At 41.6% G+C, this 17,397-nt stretch overlaps 2 protein-coding genes across 2 annotated transcripts; one reads left to right on the forward strand and one right to left on the reverse strand.

Moving 5' to 3' along the window:
- Positions 1 to 506: 506 nt before the first annotated feature.
- RPL9 (ribosomal protein L9) lies at positions 507 to 8,050 on the reverse strand. Its single transcript, XM_077301720.1, has 8 exons — positions 7,973 to 8,050; positions 6,208 to 6,271; positions 5,996 to 6,111; positions 4,368 to 4,463; positions 4,112 to 4,244; positions 2,794 to 2,874; positions 2,290 to 2,408; positions 507 to 596 (listed from the first exon to the last, which is right to left on the reverse strand). The coding sequence occupies exons 2-7, from the start codon at positions 6,251 to 6,253 to the stop codon at positions 2,302 to 2,304; spliced, it is 579 nt and encodes a 192-aa protein (XP_077157835.1). The 5' UTR covers positions 6,254 to 6,271; positions 7,973 to 8,050; the 3' UTR covers positions 507 to 596; positions 2,290 to 2,301.
- Positions 8,051 to 8,194: 144 nt separating this feature from the next.
- LIAS (lipoic acid synthetase) lies at positions 8,195 to 17,138 on the forward strand. Its single transcript, XM_077301717.1, has 11 exons — positions 8,195 to 8,433; positions 9,601 to 9,773; positions 10,295 to 10,388; positions 10,977 to 11,057; positions 11,636 to 11,792; positions 13,312 to 13,369; positions 13,484 to 13,612; positions 14,692 to 14,837; positions 14,955 to 15,025; positions 15,521 to 15,632; positions 16,783 to 17,138. Exons 1-11 carry the CDS (start codon positions 8,353 to 8,355, stop codon positions 16,833 to 16,835), a joined length of 1,155 nt encoding a protein of 384 aa, XP_077157832.1. The 5' UTR covers positions 8,195 to 8,352; the 3' UTR covers positions 16,836 to 17,138.
- The last annotated feature ends 259 nt before the right edge of the window (positions 17,139 to 17,397 follow it).

The following is a 17,397-nucleotide window of genomic DNA, read 5'->3' on the forward strand; positions in this document are numbered from 1 at the left end:
TTGCTGAGAAATCCCCCAAAATGTTTTAAGGAAATAATCAGGCTTTGAAGCACAACTTCACAATGTTTGGTAATGAAATGTTAAGCATGTCCTACTTTATGGGGTTAACAGCCTCTTGTAGCGCAGATTGGTAAGACAGCAGATATGCAGTCTGAAGCTCAGCCCATGAGGCTGGGAGTATAATCCCAGCAGCTGGCTCAAGGTTGACTCAGCCTTCCATCCTTCTGAGGTCGGTAAAATGAGTACCCAGCTTGCTGGGGGGTAAACGGTAATGACTGGGGAAGGCACTGGCAAACCACCCCGTATTGAGTCTGCCATGAAAACGCTAGAGGGCGTCACCCCAAGGGTCAGACATGACTCGGGGCTTGCACAGGTGATACCTTTACCTTTACGTTATGGGGTTACCTCTCTGGAAACAGTAGTATCAGGTACTTGACAATTTAAACAAAACATTAAACCGTTTTAAGGTACCCAAGTACCACTTATTATTAAATCACAAAGACAGCTTAATAAAGATTTGTTTTATTGTTCATCTTATACAACAAGATGCCAAATCTGGATTGGAGGTGTCCAGTCTTGGGTGATCATTCTGGAATCTAAAATTATATAAAGAAGAGATTGTATTATTTAAAAATCTAAAATTATAAGGGCTAAAGACACGTATGTAGTCATATACCAAACTGAATCATCATGAATTCAAGACAGATGCAGGTACAGACAGTGTAAGATTTTGAATTTCTAAACTCTTCCTGTGTTTTTATATCACAAATGCAGTAACAAGTTCTCTTGTAGCTGGGCTGCAAACCTATTTCAAATTATTTCACTTTAGGCAGTTTCAATCACTACATGATAAGCAGAATGGGGAACAAATGTCTAAATACTAGCAGTATCAGCTTGTAGTATTTAACACTCAAGAGCCTGCCTTGCCGTATGTATTTCAGGTGTCCAAATTATTACAACCTCAACCACATACAGTATCTGATACTAATGGGGGAACAGAACAACTGTGGGAATGAAGGAAGGCTTGGGAAACAGCCCACCCCAAAATGTAGAGAAATAAAACCAGGGGGCAGTATCCTGCCCATTCTTATGTGAACTAGATCCCATAATCCCATAATGCTCCTGGCAAAAGATTGAACTTATAAACTGTTTTGTCTAGAGCTAGGAATAAAATTTATAGATTTAGGTGGCCTGAAAGTGACCTTCCCCTTTACACTCCAGAAAGAGGGAACTTTAATAGCAGCCATGACTAAGTCCCACAGAGGTCTCACACATGCAGAAAACGCTGTTTCAAATCATATCTGAGCTGCATGGCAGGGAACTACATTTTGATCACGCCTCTTGTACAGCATCAAATACACTGGTAACATTTATGCAGTGCCACAAAACAACCCTAGCACCAAACACTAGATGGTCTTAAGCAAGGATAGTTATAGCCTGTGGTCCTCCAGATGTTCATGGATTACAATTCCCATTACCCCTGCCAGCAAATGCTGGCAGGGGCTCATGGGAATTGTAGTCCATGAACAACTGGAGGACCACAGGTTGACTACCCCTGGTCTTAAGGACCCCAGAGGACGATCAGAACAGCTGGGCCAGATCAACTCAGACGCCAGGCTACAGAAGTGCTTTTATCACCATCTAATTCCAAAAAGCAGCAACTGGAACTGAGGCATTTCCTTGCTTGATATTTGTAAATCAGAGAAGGTACAACTCTGTTGGTCTGGCAGAAAATTTGAGCCTTGGGATCTGTAGAGGTACCTTGTTGGAAACCTGGTAAAGTCAGCATCTCCTTATGGAAGGGGCCATGGGAAATGCCTGGCCAGAGAGCTGCTGGGTCAAGTTATGCTTCTTTCTCATATAAAAGTGTGTGCTTAGTTTTCCAGCTGATTGAATACAAATTCCAGAGGAACAACAATACAAGTCTGCAGCAAGAGTAGGTTGATTTGTTAATATAGATGACCATTTACCAAGTGGTTGCTCATTTTATTAGTTAAAATAAAATATTTATTTAAAATATTTACCTTATACCAGAGTCCCAAATAAAATAAATGGGATTGTAAGGAATACAGATATAAGAGCTGGATGAGGTTAGCATATGTAGTGAGATAAGAAACCAATATCCTTATTGAGTCTTAGAGATTCCGTTGTTTTGAGTATTATAATAACTTGCATCTCAGCAATTTCTCTGTCCAGTCTCTTTCCTAGAAGAATGTGTCTCAAGTACACAATAAAAAGTCAAACTTAGCCCTTCAGACAATATGATATTTGTGTGAAAAGAACACCAACCTTCTGAAGGGTTTATTCATCTGCCTGTTGTACAGTTCCCTTTTCAGACACGTAGATACCATCCAAGAATTTTCTGATATCTTTGTTTTTTACTGTAGTGGCCTGCTGGATTAAGGCAGCTGTAAAAAAATTGGGACCAGTTAGTGGAATTTAAGCTAACAGAACAATTTAATCTACAACAATTTAATCTACAATTTAACCAGAACAAGACAGAGACTTGCAAGCTCAAAAATCAAACTTTGGTAAACTTTGCTAGAAAGAGGAACTGCCAGCACTTGGATTTATTATGTAGGGAGATAAAATTATAGTAGAATGTAATGGAGAAGAAAAACTGTTTACTGTGTGCAATCAGGTGAACTAAACACAATACAGAGCCTGAGAATTGAGACATGTAATTTAGATAACAGCATACTTCGGATGGTACCAAACCACGAGAAACCTGTTATGCCCGTGTACTCCATAACATAACCATTAATTCTGGGATGCAATAGTTGACTGACGTACCAGAGTTGGATACCAATTCAATGTCATTTCCTTCAAGAATCAGCTCATCCTTCTGTGCTTGAGATACTGCACAATTGACACCTAAGGGGGAATAAAGGAAGTGACCCTTTAGTATGAGGGGATACCTAAACAGGTAGCTGTTTAGCATGCCTTAAGGATTAAAGGTAGCATGCCTTAAGGATTAAAGAATCTGAAAACTCAGAAACTGAAAGAAGGCAGGCAGCAAATTAATAAAGACATAATTAACTACATTTAACAAGAATTCTCCCATACAGAATAAGAAGATATAACCCATTCCTGCATTATGCCACCCAGTTTGTTGTTCACCTCCCCCTGTACGTCAGCAGTCAGGGCAATGCTGCAATAAACTGAACTACACGCAACTCAGGGTTCAGCACGAAGTCACTCATCGACTTCTAGAGCTTAGCAGTGCTGCTTTGTTACACAATGATGCTGGTGGAGATTTCCTAACTGTACACTGGCTTGGGGGGGGAAGGAGGGGGGCTCCCAATAAATCTGATGTAATTTTTTTGATGGAGATAATAGGAGGGTCCAGTAGCTCGGTGTCCTTTCCACTAATGCTATCTAGAGAACAGTACGCAATCACCCTGCCCAACACCGTGTTCAACAGCTATAATTCAGGAAGAATACTGTGGTTTGCTGTCCAGCAAGAGCTGCCACCTACTATAATGATCCAACTTCAACAATAGCTTTGTGAAGCCTTCTGAACACCATCTACAGAACCCTCACCATCTACAGAACCCTCAGTAGCACACATTTTATCATGAATTCCTGCTTCACAGCAGCAGTTGGATCATGCCATTTCCCACGACAGCAATGTGAAAAAGGACTTTCTCTGCTCTCCTTAGAAGCTTACTGATGTTTAAGATAGAGTGCAGTTTCAAGACCTTCCTATTCAAGCCTAGGTTTTAATAACTGAGATTTAACAAGAGCTAGAATATATAAATTTTGATGAAATTTGCAGGAATGGTCACTGCTTAACAGTTTAATCAGGAAATGCTTCTAAGTTCTCCCTTTTTACAATTATTTGAGATTCCCTTGAACTTCTATTTACGATCCCACCACCCCCTTAAAAATAAATCATATTCTCCAAGTGATCTTTCCAGGTTTTTCATATATGGTACATATTGTACAAACACTCCAGTTCAACAGGATCATTGTAAAAGGAACATTCTAGGATTCATATGAAGCACACTCTATTGTGCCCTTTCAAGCTAGATTTTAAAATTGCTTCAGAAAATGCCTGTAACAGTTTCAATCTTTGCAAATAACACCACAATGCTGAACAGCACCTCACCTGGCCTCATGCGCACTCGACGGATATACTTCTCCCCAAGAAAGTTACGGATTTCCACAAGTGAGCCGTTCTCCTGGATAACCACATTGATGGGGAAGTGGGCATACACAGACCTCATCTTGTAACGAAAGCCCTGAAAAGTAAAAGGGTATAAAAAATAACCTTACACAAAGCATGGCAGGTTTAAGAATACGTAGCTGTTAAGCCAACTGGGATTTTGTTCCATTAGGAGTTCTGTTCCACATTTAAGACTTACCAGTGTGACACCTTTGATCATGTTTTGCACATGACTGCAAATTGTGCGAACTGTAGCCAACTCCTTTCTGTTACCCCACCATTTGTCAACGCGGAGCTGCGAAATGAAAATATTGGTGGATATCAAATATAAAGCCAGTTCTGATATAAAGCAAATTCTCCCTTCAAATATTACAAGAATCAAAAGGTTCACTGGATCACTGAAATTCTACAAATTAGCACTACATGAATGAGCATAAGACAAATCAAGTTATTCCTTTGCCAAGTTGTAAAAAAGACAATTTTATGAACACCATCTACAGCACCCCATTCTGAACTATCTATCCCCAAAAAGGCACTTCGTACTTCATTCTGACATTGCTAAAGTCTAAAGGCCTTAGCAAAAGAAAACAAATACACCTTGCACACAGGGGGGTTCACCACGTTTCATATTGTACATATGGCTCATCATTCAAACAGCATGTATGCTCTGGACTAAAAAGATCCACTGCCAAGAAAGGATTGGTTAATCCAAACTATTACCTTTTCCACATAAACATCATCCTGATATTTCTCAGGATAACTTAACATGTGAATTGGAAGTATAAAGGTACAGGAAATAGCTTGCCAGCAGCTGTTTTATTGATACTTTTCACGCTGCTGTAATCACTGGAATTATTTTTAAAAGAACAAGAGTCCACTAGCACTTTAAAGGTACAACATTTGTGGCAGCAGATGATGAGCTTTTGTGAGTCAATGTGAGCCCATCTGTTCTTATCTCTTGAATAAGTGAATGACAACAGCATTATGTGTGATGTGCAGAGGGACAGTGGGTGTAGAGAAACCAGCACTGGTTAATGAGACAAGAAACCTAGACCTCAATTCAGTCTAGGTAGATACACTGTCTTGAGCTTCATTATTAATTGCAATTCAGCAGAAAGAAAGTATGAAACAATTACATTAACTGATGTAAAAACAACAAAACCGAACATTAAAAGTGGGTTCTATCTTTTAGGCTGAAGTCAGATCAGAGATCTAGAAAAGCTGAATGTCCACATTAACAATCAAATACTACAAAAATACTGTATATCATCCTCAGTTCAACTTATGGTACATTTTTAAGAAGCCAAGTGAGAGCCAAAAACTGCAGGCCTTGACAAAGCCTTGGCACCCCAACAGAAAAGGCCCTGTCTCTACGGATCACCCACCAAAACTCAGACAACCAGAGGTGGGTGGGTGAATGCTGGTCATTCTAAACCTCTGCTGGTCATTTCTGTTTGCTGGCAAGCTTGTATGAGAGATCTGGCCTGGTGCCAGATATCTGTCGAACAGATGCAAAGTGGCATCGGTGGGAATGACCTATAGTAGACAAATGGCAGTGAGTGCTCATGCCTTCCCCACTCTTACTCTCCTACACCACCCCGAGCCAACTTCCATGTGTAAGTTTATGGCACTGCAAGGAAAAGCAGCTGAGAGAAGTGGGATGCAGGGAGATATGTGATGTCTTGGGACTCTTAACTTCAAACTGTGCAAAAGGCATTGTTCCAGCCACAGAACCCTGGGACATGCAAATGTGAGAAAGAACTCTCAAACCTGCTACACAGCCAGGGTGTTCCACCTCACCAAAAACAACATCCATGGACCACTCACCTTCTTGTGTCTCTTTCCCAAGAGAGAAAGCTCTACATTGATATGGTTGAAGTCTCGTCGTAGGGTTCCTCTGGGGCCCTTCACAATAACTGTCCGGCCCTTCAGACGAATGTTGACTGAAGAGAAGGGGAAAAATTAACTGTAATGCAACATGTTGCAATGACGTATAATTAAAGTTTCTAAAAAGAAGATGTCCACACAAGTGTACAAACCTTTGTCAGGGATGTCAACAGCCTGATTGCTGAGAATGGTCTTCATTTTACGTAGCTAGAAAAACTGTGAGAAACAACAGACACGTTAACCATACGAATCAAGACATATAACTACACAATCATTGTTTACTTTCTACATAGGCTATCCTTCTCAACAGCAAGTGTAAAGCAGCAATGCTCAAATATATCAGGATTAAAGCTTATATTATACTGAACCATACTGTTGCCCATGAAGTTTCTATTTCTTCATTTATACTGTTTCTTCTATTACTCACTCACAGAGAACAAGCATTTTAAAGTGTACCCATGAACACTGAGGTTTCATTAAACCACTACTTCCAACAGTCACTGACAGATGTATCCTACGTGCCTGTCAATTTCCCCCCATTTCCCTGAATCCTACCACCACCTATTCTGAACTATCTATCCCCCAAAAAGGCACTTTGTACTTCGTTCTGACATTGCTAAAGTCTATTAGACAAGAAAAGCTTGACCTGGAACAGTTTATGATTCAAATTAAATATATATTTAAATAATGTTGGCAAAACCTAAGTGGCCTTAGCAAAAGAAAACAAATACACCTTGCACACAGGGGGGTTCACCATATTGCACATATGGCTCATCTAAACATGACTGAATTCCAGCACAATAGTCCTCAGAAGGATAGGTAAATAAACTATACTTCTGTACAGGAGGCGGAATGTTTTCCACAGAAAATGGGAGGAAAACTTTCCACCTGCATCAACATTACAGACACGGAAAGGAAGAACCTCATTCATTCAGGCATGCTAAGCTGTTTTGAAGGCAGATCACAGCAATAAGCAACAAGGATGCACTCTGCCCTCCCCAGAATACATTCCAGCTGTGACTGAAGAAATGAGCAGACACTCACGAAAGCCACAAATATTTAGTCTTTAAGGTGCTATTGTACTGTTGATGTTTTTTACTGCCACAAATATACCTTATTTTACATATTTCTAGGTGCAACAGCTCCATTAGCCTAGCTTCTCAACATTTCCCTTCCCTAATGCTTGGTCTCAACACACCACAAAATGAAGTAGTAATAGGACGTAGTCACTGGAGTGGTACAATTGCCACCTTTGAATGCAGGCGAACAATCACACCCTCTAGAGCAGAGGCAGGCAAACTGTGGCTCTCCAGAGGGCCATGCACCACAATACCCATGAGCCTCTGCATGACTGGCAGGGGCTCACAGAAATTCTAGTCTATGGACATTACATCTGGAGAGCCACAGTTTTTGGGCACCCCTGTTTTAGAGATCCCCTAACATCCCACCAGTGGAAAAACAGCACCACGTGTAAGAGCATTCAAACGAAGACTTCACGTTGGAGTCCATTCGGCCCCCGGGGAACTTCTGCTCCCTCCCTGTACTGCACGGGTGGGCTAGGCCTGAGCTTCGTTGGCCCCGGGGGCCTACACAAGCGGAAGCCTCTCCAACAGCATCAGGGCCCAACCTGCGCCCTTGGATCCGCAGAGGAGGCGACTCGGCCCGCGCAGGCGCACATGCAGTCAGGAGCTCGCGCATTCTCCGCGAAGACCCGGGAGGGGGGGGGGGGGAACACGACACTTTTGGCCCTTTCCTTCCGCAGCCCAAAGCAATCTCATTTCTATACTCTCCCCGTTCCCTCATGGGTCCCCGACTGTCACGGCCACCAGCCGTCCGGGACGCCAAAGGGCCTCAGTTCCGGGGATGGAGAGAGATTCCCGCCCGCCGAAGTCGCCAAAAAGAGAACGAAGCCATTACCTCCCAGCTGACGGAAAGGAGGGAAAGGAAGAGCGTGTTACGTCATCGCGCTCTTGTACTCACCGTCGCGTCCTCGCGTGACGCTATCCCGTTCGGGTCACGTCCCACGGCGAAGCCCAGTCCGAAGCAATCAATCCCCTTAACGCAGGCGGGGTGAGCGCGGAGTTCTTCGTTCGAAGGTGCTTTGGCCTAGCAGTGAGGATGGCCGAGCTCCTCGATGGGACGCGCGTTCGCCCGGCGCAGTTTCGCGTAGCCCAGGCAGCTGAGCGCCGAGCCCTTCGATTGAAGGACAAGGGTCTGAAGAGGATTTCGAGACGGGGGAGCCGGCAGAGGGAGGCGGGCGGTGTCCGTGATGCCCTCGGACAGGGCGGTGGCTGAACATGTCTGTACTCTGCCGGGGTCTCCCCTCCGGGGTGGTCGCAGCAGCTGCTGCCCGGGCGAATCTGTGGGGCCTCAGCCCGGTGAGTCCCGGGCACCCTTCGCGATACCCCCTCGGCCTGTCGAAGGAGGGGAAGGCAACTCCCGCCATCTCTCAGCCGGGGCTACCCCTCGCCTGTCCCGCCAGTGTATTCGCCTATATCAGGGGTAGGCAAACTACGGCCCTCCAGATGTCCATGGACTACAATTCCCATGTTCGCTGGCAGGGGCTCATGGGAATTGTAGTCCATGGACATCTAGAGGGCCGCAGTGATTACCCCTGGCCTATATGTATTGTTAGATTTCTATCCTGCCCTTTCCTGAATGCTCAGGGCGGATTACAATGATAGAACAACAGTTCCGTAGAAAAATATATAATTTTAATTATAACTATATAACTATAACTATGTATACATACACGCACAAGATACACATTATATATGTATTTATTAGATTTCTATCCTGCTTTCCCCAAAAGCTCAGGGTGAATTACAAGAATAAAATAACAGGTGTATAGTAAAATACATAATATACTTAGCAGTTGAATAGAAAAAATATTATAAAGACACAATGTATGTAGTTTATTAGATTTCTATTCTGCCCTTTCCCAAAGGCTCAGGATGGATTACAACAATAAAGCAACAATTGCATCGGAAAGTACATAACATGGTTTTGTTTGCCAGAGACAGCCTGTGTCACTTTCAAAGTTTTCTCTGCTACTGATCTCCAGCATTCCTTCCACCATCTCCAAAATGAAAAAAGAGAGTTAGGTTTATATCCTGCTCTTTTATCTCAAAAAATTGTCAGGACAAATCATGGCCAATGCTGCATGCTTACTATCTGAAAGAGGCCCCCTTGTCAGGCTTTTTGCCTGAACTATTTTCCTGCCATCAAAGCTGGACCAATTATCTTAACCTCAGCAGTCTCAACATCTGACCCGGGAGATGGTTTAACTGACTGGGCAATTATAGTGTGTTTAAGGTCAATGTTAAGATGTTAAAGCTTTTATTGTGAAAAAAAAATTCTTCTGTAACTGCCCTGAGACCTTTTTTGAGAAGAGCAGCCTAGTGAGTTAATGCTGGAGGTGTGTTTGTCTGATGAGACTTGGGATTATGAATTTAAATGATTACTTTTCAGAATATTGTATTTTCATGGGGATTAAAATTTTGAATATTTTACTTCTGGAAGTTAATACAGTTATTTCCTCCCAGGTATTTAGAAGGAATGCATACAACCAGTCTGGAGCGTCAGTTTCATTACCAGAGAAACAGAAGGCACATTTGCAAAATGGACCTGATTTGCAGGACTTTGTATCCGGGGAGCTTTCGGACAAGAATATTTGGGCAGAATATAAAGGCAATTTAAAGCGTCAGAAAGGAGAAAGGTGATTAAAAGAAAGTTCTTTTAAAGTCTGCTTTTCAGTACTTTCATAAGCAGCTGCTATTTCAGGCTATTGGGATCACAATCCAAGGTTTCCCTCATCTAAATGAAATGCTGCTTGCTTACCAGCTGTTCCTCTGCCTAAATAGAATGTCAGATTTTTAAGAAACAAGGTTCTTATGGTGAAAACAAATGGAGAATATATACAATCAAATGAGAATTTAAACAAAAATCCGTGCTATGAATTATGAAAAAGTTCATTGCACCCAAATGTTCATCTTCATATAGGCTATGAGTTAGTGTAAAAAGTACAAGAAACAATAAGCTTGTAGAAATCTTCAGAAATTTGTGAATTCTTTGTACATGGGTGGTTCCATTGCAAACTAACAAACAAGAAGATGAGAAAGAATATTTTTATGAAATACATTGTTCATAAAGGGAAAATTATTTGCATATTGTAAAAAACTGAGCAGTCTGATGAAGCAAAATATGTATTCTTCTGTCTCTATTTTAATATTGTTTTAGGTTACGACTTCCTCCGTGGCTGAAAACAGAGATCCCGATTGGAAAGAATTACAACAAACTGAAGACTACATTACGAAATTTAAATCTTCATACGGTAAATCTAGTACCTGTTGAATTCTGGGTAATTATGAGTTGTGATTAAGGCTGCAGCCTTGAGCACACTTATTTAGAAGCAAGTGGGATTAACATAGGAGTAAATTGGATGCCGTTTTAGAAGCGTAATGAAATTAGCATAAAAGCCAACTTTTATTTTCTGAGTGGATGGATGGATCCTGTACTTGCAATAATGGCTTGTTTTGCTGTGGCTACTGCAGCAGTGTGTTTCTATTAAGACTATGGCTGTTAAAACTCAGTCCTGAGCATCTTGGAAAAGACAGGCAAGCTCTTGTTTTGGGGACCTGTCTGTTAGTTCTGATCCTTGAAGTATGACATACATGACATTGCAAGGGTCAGAGAAAGGAGAAGTGAGTGCCGACCTAGCAGGGAAATTTGGGTGGTTGTTCTGCTAGTATTGCCTCAGTGCTGCAGGTTATGTCACTTCTTGGTGTTGTGGTCTCTCATAACGTCATCATTGTCAAAGCACTTGCCTTAAAAGCACTTGCCTTAAAAAGACTAAATTCCTTGTATGCAAGATACACATATTCTTGTTCCACTGTCAATAGCTATTTCATTCTTGCTGTAGGTATGTGAGGAAGCACGTTGTCCAAATATTGGGGAGTGTTGGGGAGGAGGAGAATATGCTACAGCTACAGCAACTATAATGGTAAGCTGACCCCTGGCAATGGAATGTTTTCTTAGAATCAGTGAATATATACATTTCTTTTCCGCCATCAAAGCTCTATTAGGCAGTGCCCTTGAGCAGCAGAGATCGCTATGACTTAGAGGATGAAAGGACTGGAGAAAAAGGGCTACTGGAAAAGTAATTTTAGCATCCTTCTCACAATAAAAAATTAGAATGCGTCTGAGATTGAAAGTTCAGGATCGCAAGCTAGATGAAGAGTAATAAAAGATGCTCCAAGATCCTCCAAGGTCAGGCACTCAAAAAGAACATGAAAGAAGATGTCTATTCTGCTTAAAGAGCAAGGGCCAGTTTAGTATAGCGGTTAAGAGCACTGGCCTCTAATCTGGAGAACTGGGTTTGATTCTCCACTCCTCCACATGCAGCCAGTTGGATGATCTTGGGCCAGTCACAGTTCTCAGAGCTCTCTCAGCTCCACCTACCTCACAGGGTGTCTGTTGTGGGGAGAGGAAGGGAAGGCGATTGTAAGCCACTTTGAGACACCTTTGGGTAGTAAAAAGCAGGGTACAAAACCCCAGCTCTTCTTCTGTTTCCTGTTCCAGCTTATGGGGGATACGTGCACAAGAGGCTGTCGGTTCTGCTCAGTCAAGACAGCCAAAAGTCCACCTCCATTAGATCCTGAGGAACCATGTAACACGGCAAAAGCAATAGCCGAATGGGGCCTGGATTATGTCGTGCTGACTTCTGTCGACAGGGATGGTCAGTGAGCATACATACTTCCCCCTAAGACCAAATTTATGTTTGTATGTATATGTATATAAAATTCTCATCATTTAATACTTAAGATACTCATATCTTAATGGTGATTTTTTTAAAAACTACATAAAAGTGAAAAGAACTCATGTTTACAGAAAAAGTTACTACAAAAGAATTTTGGATATTTCTATTGCGGTTCCATGAGGAATAGAAATATATGTTGAATAAGGTAAATTCTCATAAACAGATTGGGGATGTGAACTGGAATCTGTTCTTAAAGCTACATTTTTTCAGCAATATGGAACATAACAATATATATTTAAAATAAAATTTTAAGGGCGATAAGATTGAGTATTTGATTTAAAAAAAACCTATATATCCCATCTAAAAATTGGTCAAATGAACGGTTTAAAAATGACATTGCAAAAATGAACTGTTTCAACAATGCAAAAAGAACATACAGGCTGAACGTTGGCCTGATATTTGTTAATCTAGTGCATTACAAATAGTCCTCATTTTACAAAAAATTTGCTCTCAGTCTTTCTTAAATGCTGGTTGGATAATTAGCAAAGGATATGAAGTTACCACTCCTTCTATTGGTTGGGACCCAGAACAGCATTGTGAAACACTCTTAGTGAGAAAGACAAACTATAAATAATGTAAATAAATCTTATTTTGGTTTCCTTATTTCCTTGTATGTTTTTGTTTTCTTTTGCCATACATCTACTGTGTACTTTCCAAAGTATGAAAGAAATTAAACAAACAAGCAAAGAGTCTTAAGGATTAAAAAGGGATGGATAGCAGGAAAATAAACACTAATGTTGGTCTTCAGAAATATTTTATATGCTACCCTGATTGTATGTGAAAGGGAGGTGAGAAAGGTACATAATTTATGCAGGCTATTTTTGGTTTGGTATCTTGCCAGACTAGATCACCATTAGCCACTAAAAATGCCTGTTAACTCAGAGAGATACAACAGTGTAGTGTATGCAGAGTCTAAGCCCATTGATTTCTGGTGGCTTAGACTATCACAATGCTGCATAAGATAGCAGAAGTAGTTCAGCAGAAAACCTTCAAATCATAAGTCATTCACAAACCAAAGTCTCCTTAGTTGTTCCTGACTCCCCTGGGTGCACTGCAGAACAAGCCTCGATTTAAATTAAATTGCATGCATCAGTAATTATCTCGGGGACATAGTGGGTGAGAATGCATGCTTCCATACACCCCTCCCAAGATTTTCGGTGCCCATTGTAGTGCTCATGGGCAGCACATCACTTTGCCTCTGAATGCACAATCATATTACAGATACAATATCTGAATGCCGAGTCCTTCTCAGGCCATATGTACATTTCCCAATCCCTGCTAGTGCCTCACTTGGAGAATGGGGCTTTTTGCTGAGCTCATCTTTATTTATGGAAATTGATGCCCAATTTCCATGGATGGAAAGGCAGCAAAGAATTTCTTTCGACACAAAATACATACTGGTTTTGCACGAAAATTAACTCCGATGTACTGTTCTTAGATATTCCTGATGGTGGAGCAGAACACTTTGCAAAAACAGTATCACACTTAAAAGAAAGGTACGTTTCAATATGCATAAATGTAAGTGTAGGCCTTTTAAAAAATATTAATGCAATATTATTTTTCCATGCTGTATACCACGCTTATTTAGTTTTAAAACCCTTGCTTTTCAGGAACCCGAAAATTCTAGTGGAATGCTTAACCCCTGATTTTCGAGGAGATCTTAAGGCTGTAGAGAAAGTTGCGCTGTCGGGACTAGATGTGTATGCACACAATGTGGAGACAGTTCCAGAATTACAGAGGTGATGAAAGGTGATAAATATAAAGATAGGAATAAAAGTGGAATAACAGTGGAATAAAAGAAATACCACGCACACATGAAAGGGGCACTTCAAGAATATATTTGACTGTTGGCCCTGCCTATTTCTGTTGGAAAAGGGGACTTGTGCGTGGAAATAGAATCTGCCATTCCGAATAGGATTTCTTTGTTGTACACAGCCAGATCCCATACAGGTCCTTTATGTTGCATATGCAGATCATTTTGTCTCTGCACACGTAGAACTCTGTGTATGGCACAGGTACTAAAAATTCTATTTTTGAAACATCTAAATCTGATATTCCCACATTTTTATCTTTATGTGAGACTTCCACAAAGTGAGCTACTAGTTGCTTGAGATGCCCTCTTCCCTGGGGAAAGGAACATAATCTGCACTGATGATAATTCATTTGGGGTGCATCTCCCTAAACTTAAAGGGTCCACATTTTGATTCCTGCAAGTCACGTTCAGTGCAGTTCTAAGAACACTTTCCTTGAGTAAGCCCAGAATCCAGAGTAGGACTCTGTGTAGACCTGCTCTGGGTTTCTTTCTTTGGCTAGAGGTTTATGAGCAAAACTACAGGTGTGGCATGCTGTGTGTAATTACACTAAAACATTTGCAATAATTTCTGGGCATTGTCTCTATAAACAGGGCATTGTCTCTATATAAATATGAGTTATCACTAGGAGTTTATATTCTCTCTGACTGTTTCTGTACTTCGTGTCAGGCTGGAGTTTGAACTGGGGCAGGTTGTCCCGCCTCTTCCTGCTCCTGCATGGGGGAGCATTTGACCTGGTGCACCTCATCCACCCTGGATTTGTGCTCCTGCACAGGAGCCAGGGCAGTCAAGTTCCCAGTGCAGAAACGGTTTCTGCCATTTTTCTAAATGTTTCTTCCTCCAAGGGCAGGGATGTTGCTTCACTTGCTTGAGTCGTAAAGTATATGCTAGAAAGTTCAGAGAAACATATATAGATAGGAAACTCAAGAACCTGGGAAGTAAAAGATACCTGGTTTATGAATAGGCAGCTTTTGATCATATTTATCATTTTTGTTGTTGTGCTGAAGACAAGTTCGCGATCCTTGGGCCAATTTTGACCAATCCCTGAATGTTTTGAAGCATGCTAAGAAGGTGCAACCTGATGTCATTTCAAAGACATCCATCATGCTGGGCCTTGGCGAAACAGATGAACAAGTACTCACAACGTTGAAATGTAAGTCAACCTTCCCTTGTGGGTAGTGAAGTCACTGAGTCTTTCCTCAGAATGAACGTGCTCAAGAACAGGATGCTACGCAATGGCATACCAAGATATCTGTTTTATCTTTCCTAGTATTACGTGAAGCAGATGTGGACTGTTTGACTTTGGGGCAATACATGCAACCCACAAAGCGTCATTTAAAGGTGAAGAGTCATGTTTTTTTTTTTTATTCAACATTATATACTATTAAAGGCTTGTTGTTGTTGTATTCAAAGTGGGTGGTTGTGTGATGATCGCTCTTTTTCTGCTTGATCTCCCTTGGCTCATGGAATTTCTGAACCAGCTGCCACTCATGGAATTGCTCAAAAACTTTCTCCGATGCCCACTAGGTTCCTATAAATGTTCCGTTAGATGTGTTTCTTTTAGTGGCGCTGGGTAAAAAGAGAGGACCTACTTGGTGCAATCTATTATCTACTAATAAAGACTCTTCTAAACTTCTTGGTGAAATTTGACACGCCTCAGTGCCCACCCCCTATGGAATCAAACAGTACAATCCTAAACATTACTCAGAAATAAGTCTCATTGGGAGCACAGGTCCCAGCATGAGATGGGGTAGCTTGTATTCATTAAGGCCAGGGGGGGGGAGGATGTCCTTCTGGATTACTAGATTATGGTCAGAATTATTTCTTCTTTTCCAGGTAGAAGAATATATTACACCTGAGAAGTTTAAACACTGGGAAAAAGTAGGAAATGATCTTGGATTTCATTACACTGCTAGTGGGCCTCTTGTGCGCTCTTCATACAAAGCAGGTAAAATGTTGGTTCTTATTGTGGAGCCAGTTGCGTTCTGTAATGCAGCAGGCCATGGTTTGGTGTGGGTTTAGTGCCTCACTAGGAAGCTGGCAGCCCTTAGGAGACGACTCTCTGTGCACAGCAGTCTTGACCCTGGTCAGGTTTATGCACACCTGGGTAGCGTGGAATTCCAGAACATGAACCTACACCAACCTTACCTCCTCTCTGCAATGTTTTCTTGACCTGAAATAGGTCAGGGGGTGCTATGTGGCTGTGGAGTGGGTGGCAGTGGAGCCATTACACACTTTTGAGACCTCACTTCCAAACCTCAAGGAATATTTCCAGACCAGGGAGAGCCAACCTATAGGTGGGGCCCAGAGATCTTCTGGAATTGCTGCTTATCTCCAGACTATAAAGATCAGCCCCCAAGCAAAAATAGCTGCTTTGGAGGGGTTGAATGTATAGCATTGTACCCCACTGAGGTTCAGGGAGGCCAGCCTCCACGTGGAGTCTGCGGATCCCCTGGAAGTACAGCTCATCTCCAGGCAATTAGACTGAAAGGCAATTAGACTCTCCCCCCTCACATGTGCCCCTTCAAAAGGAATGCACATAGAATGCTTATGGCTCTTGCCCAGTACAGTCTGATGCTTGGCTGGTGATGTCTGCCTTTTGACGTTTGAGGCCTACTGCTGGCAACTGTAGTTCCTGTTGTTGTCTGCAAGGTCAAGTCGTTGCCTAAAAGTGGATCACTTAGTTGCCCCCAAAGTCTCACTGTTTACTTTCCTGTAAAGCTGACTTCACTTGAAATTCGGGCCACATGCCTTTGATTTCGTAGGACCTTCCTGGCAAATACTGATTTTTATTTACCAGGCCAAGCTTGAGAAAAGTCACTTCAGAAATGTCTCTGCAGCCATTTACTTGTTCACCATTTACAGTTTCAGGCTGAAAACATTCTTTATTTAGAACTTCCTGAACTTTCTAGACTTGCAGGAACCATGCTGGTCTGTCTTTCTGGAATGAATTAAGCTGAAGAAGTTTTTAAAAACCTGTATTTTGTTGTAGTCCACTTTCTCATTGTAGCACAGTTTTAAAGCAGTGCCAGTTTGGCAAATAATTATTTGCTGCTTGATTAAAACTGATGCTCATAATATTTTTGCTTGTATTGTAGGTGAATTTTTCTTGAAAAATTTAGTGGAGAAGAGGAAGACAAAAGTAATCTAAAACAGCAGACGCCTGGCGGAAGTACTAGCACAGCTTTAACGGATAGTATTCCGGAGGCAACTTCATGAAGAAACTGGCAGATATGCATTCAGCTGGCTTTTGTGGACCTCAAGACTTAAACCAAGCCTTGTAGTATGCAGATTATCTTTGAACTCTTACATGCTTCCATATAGCAACAATATGTATTCAAATAACAACAACAAATGGCAGAACCCAACCAAAGACAGTGTTGTTGATCCTGGAAGGAGATATTTAAATGCCGGTTTTGTAATCTGTCTATTGAAATAAGATTTAAAGCGCTTACATCTTGTCTGGATCATTTTTTGGTAGTCAGTTTTTCCAGTCAATATGAGGATAGTTGAAGTCTCCCAGTAGAACAACATCATCTGCTTTAGTCACCTCCTTTATTTTCTTCTCCAACTCAAGATCAGCCTCACTGATTAGGTAAGGTAGGTGGTATTATCTTTTAAGTAACCCATAGGGTCTATATTGGTTTTGTTGGGGGAGGGTAAATTCCCCTGATATCTGACGTTTTCTAACTTATTTGATGCTATGCCCTCTT

The sequence above is a fragment of the Paroedura picta genome, chromosome 10 (genome assembly GCF_049243985.1).
Source record: "Paroedura picta isolate Pp20150507F chromosome 10, Ppicta_v3.0, whole genome shotgun sequence".
Classification (NCBI taxonomy): domain Eukaryota; kingdom Metazoa; phylum Chordata; class Lepidosauria; order Squamata; family Gekkonidae; genus Paroedura; species Paroedura picta.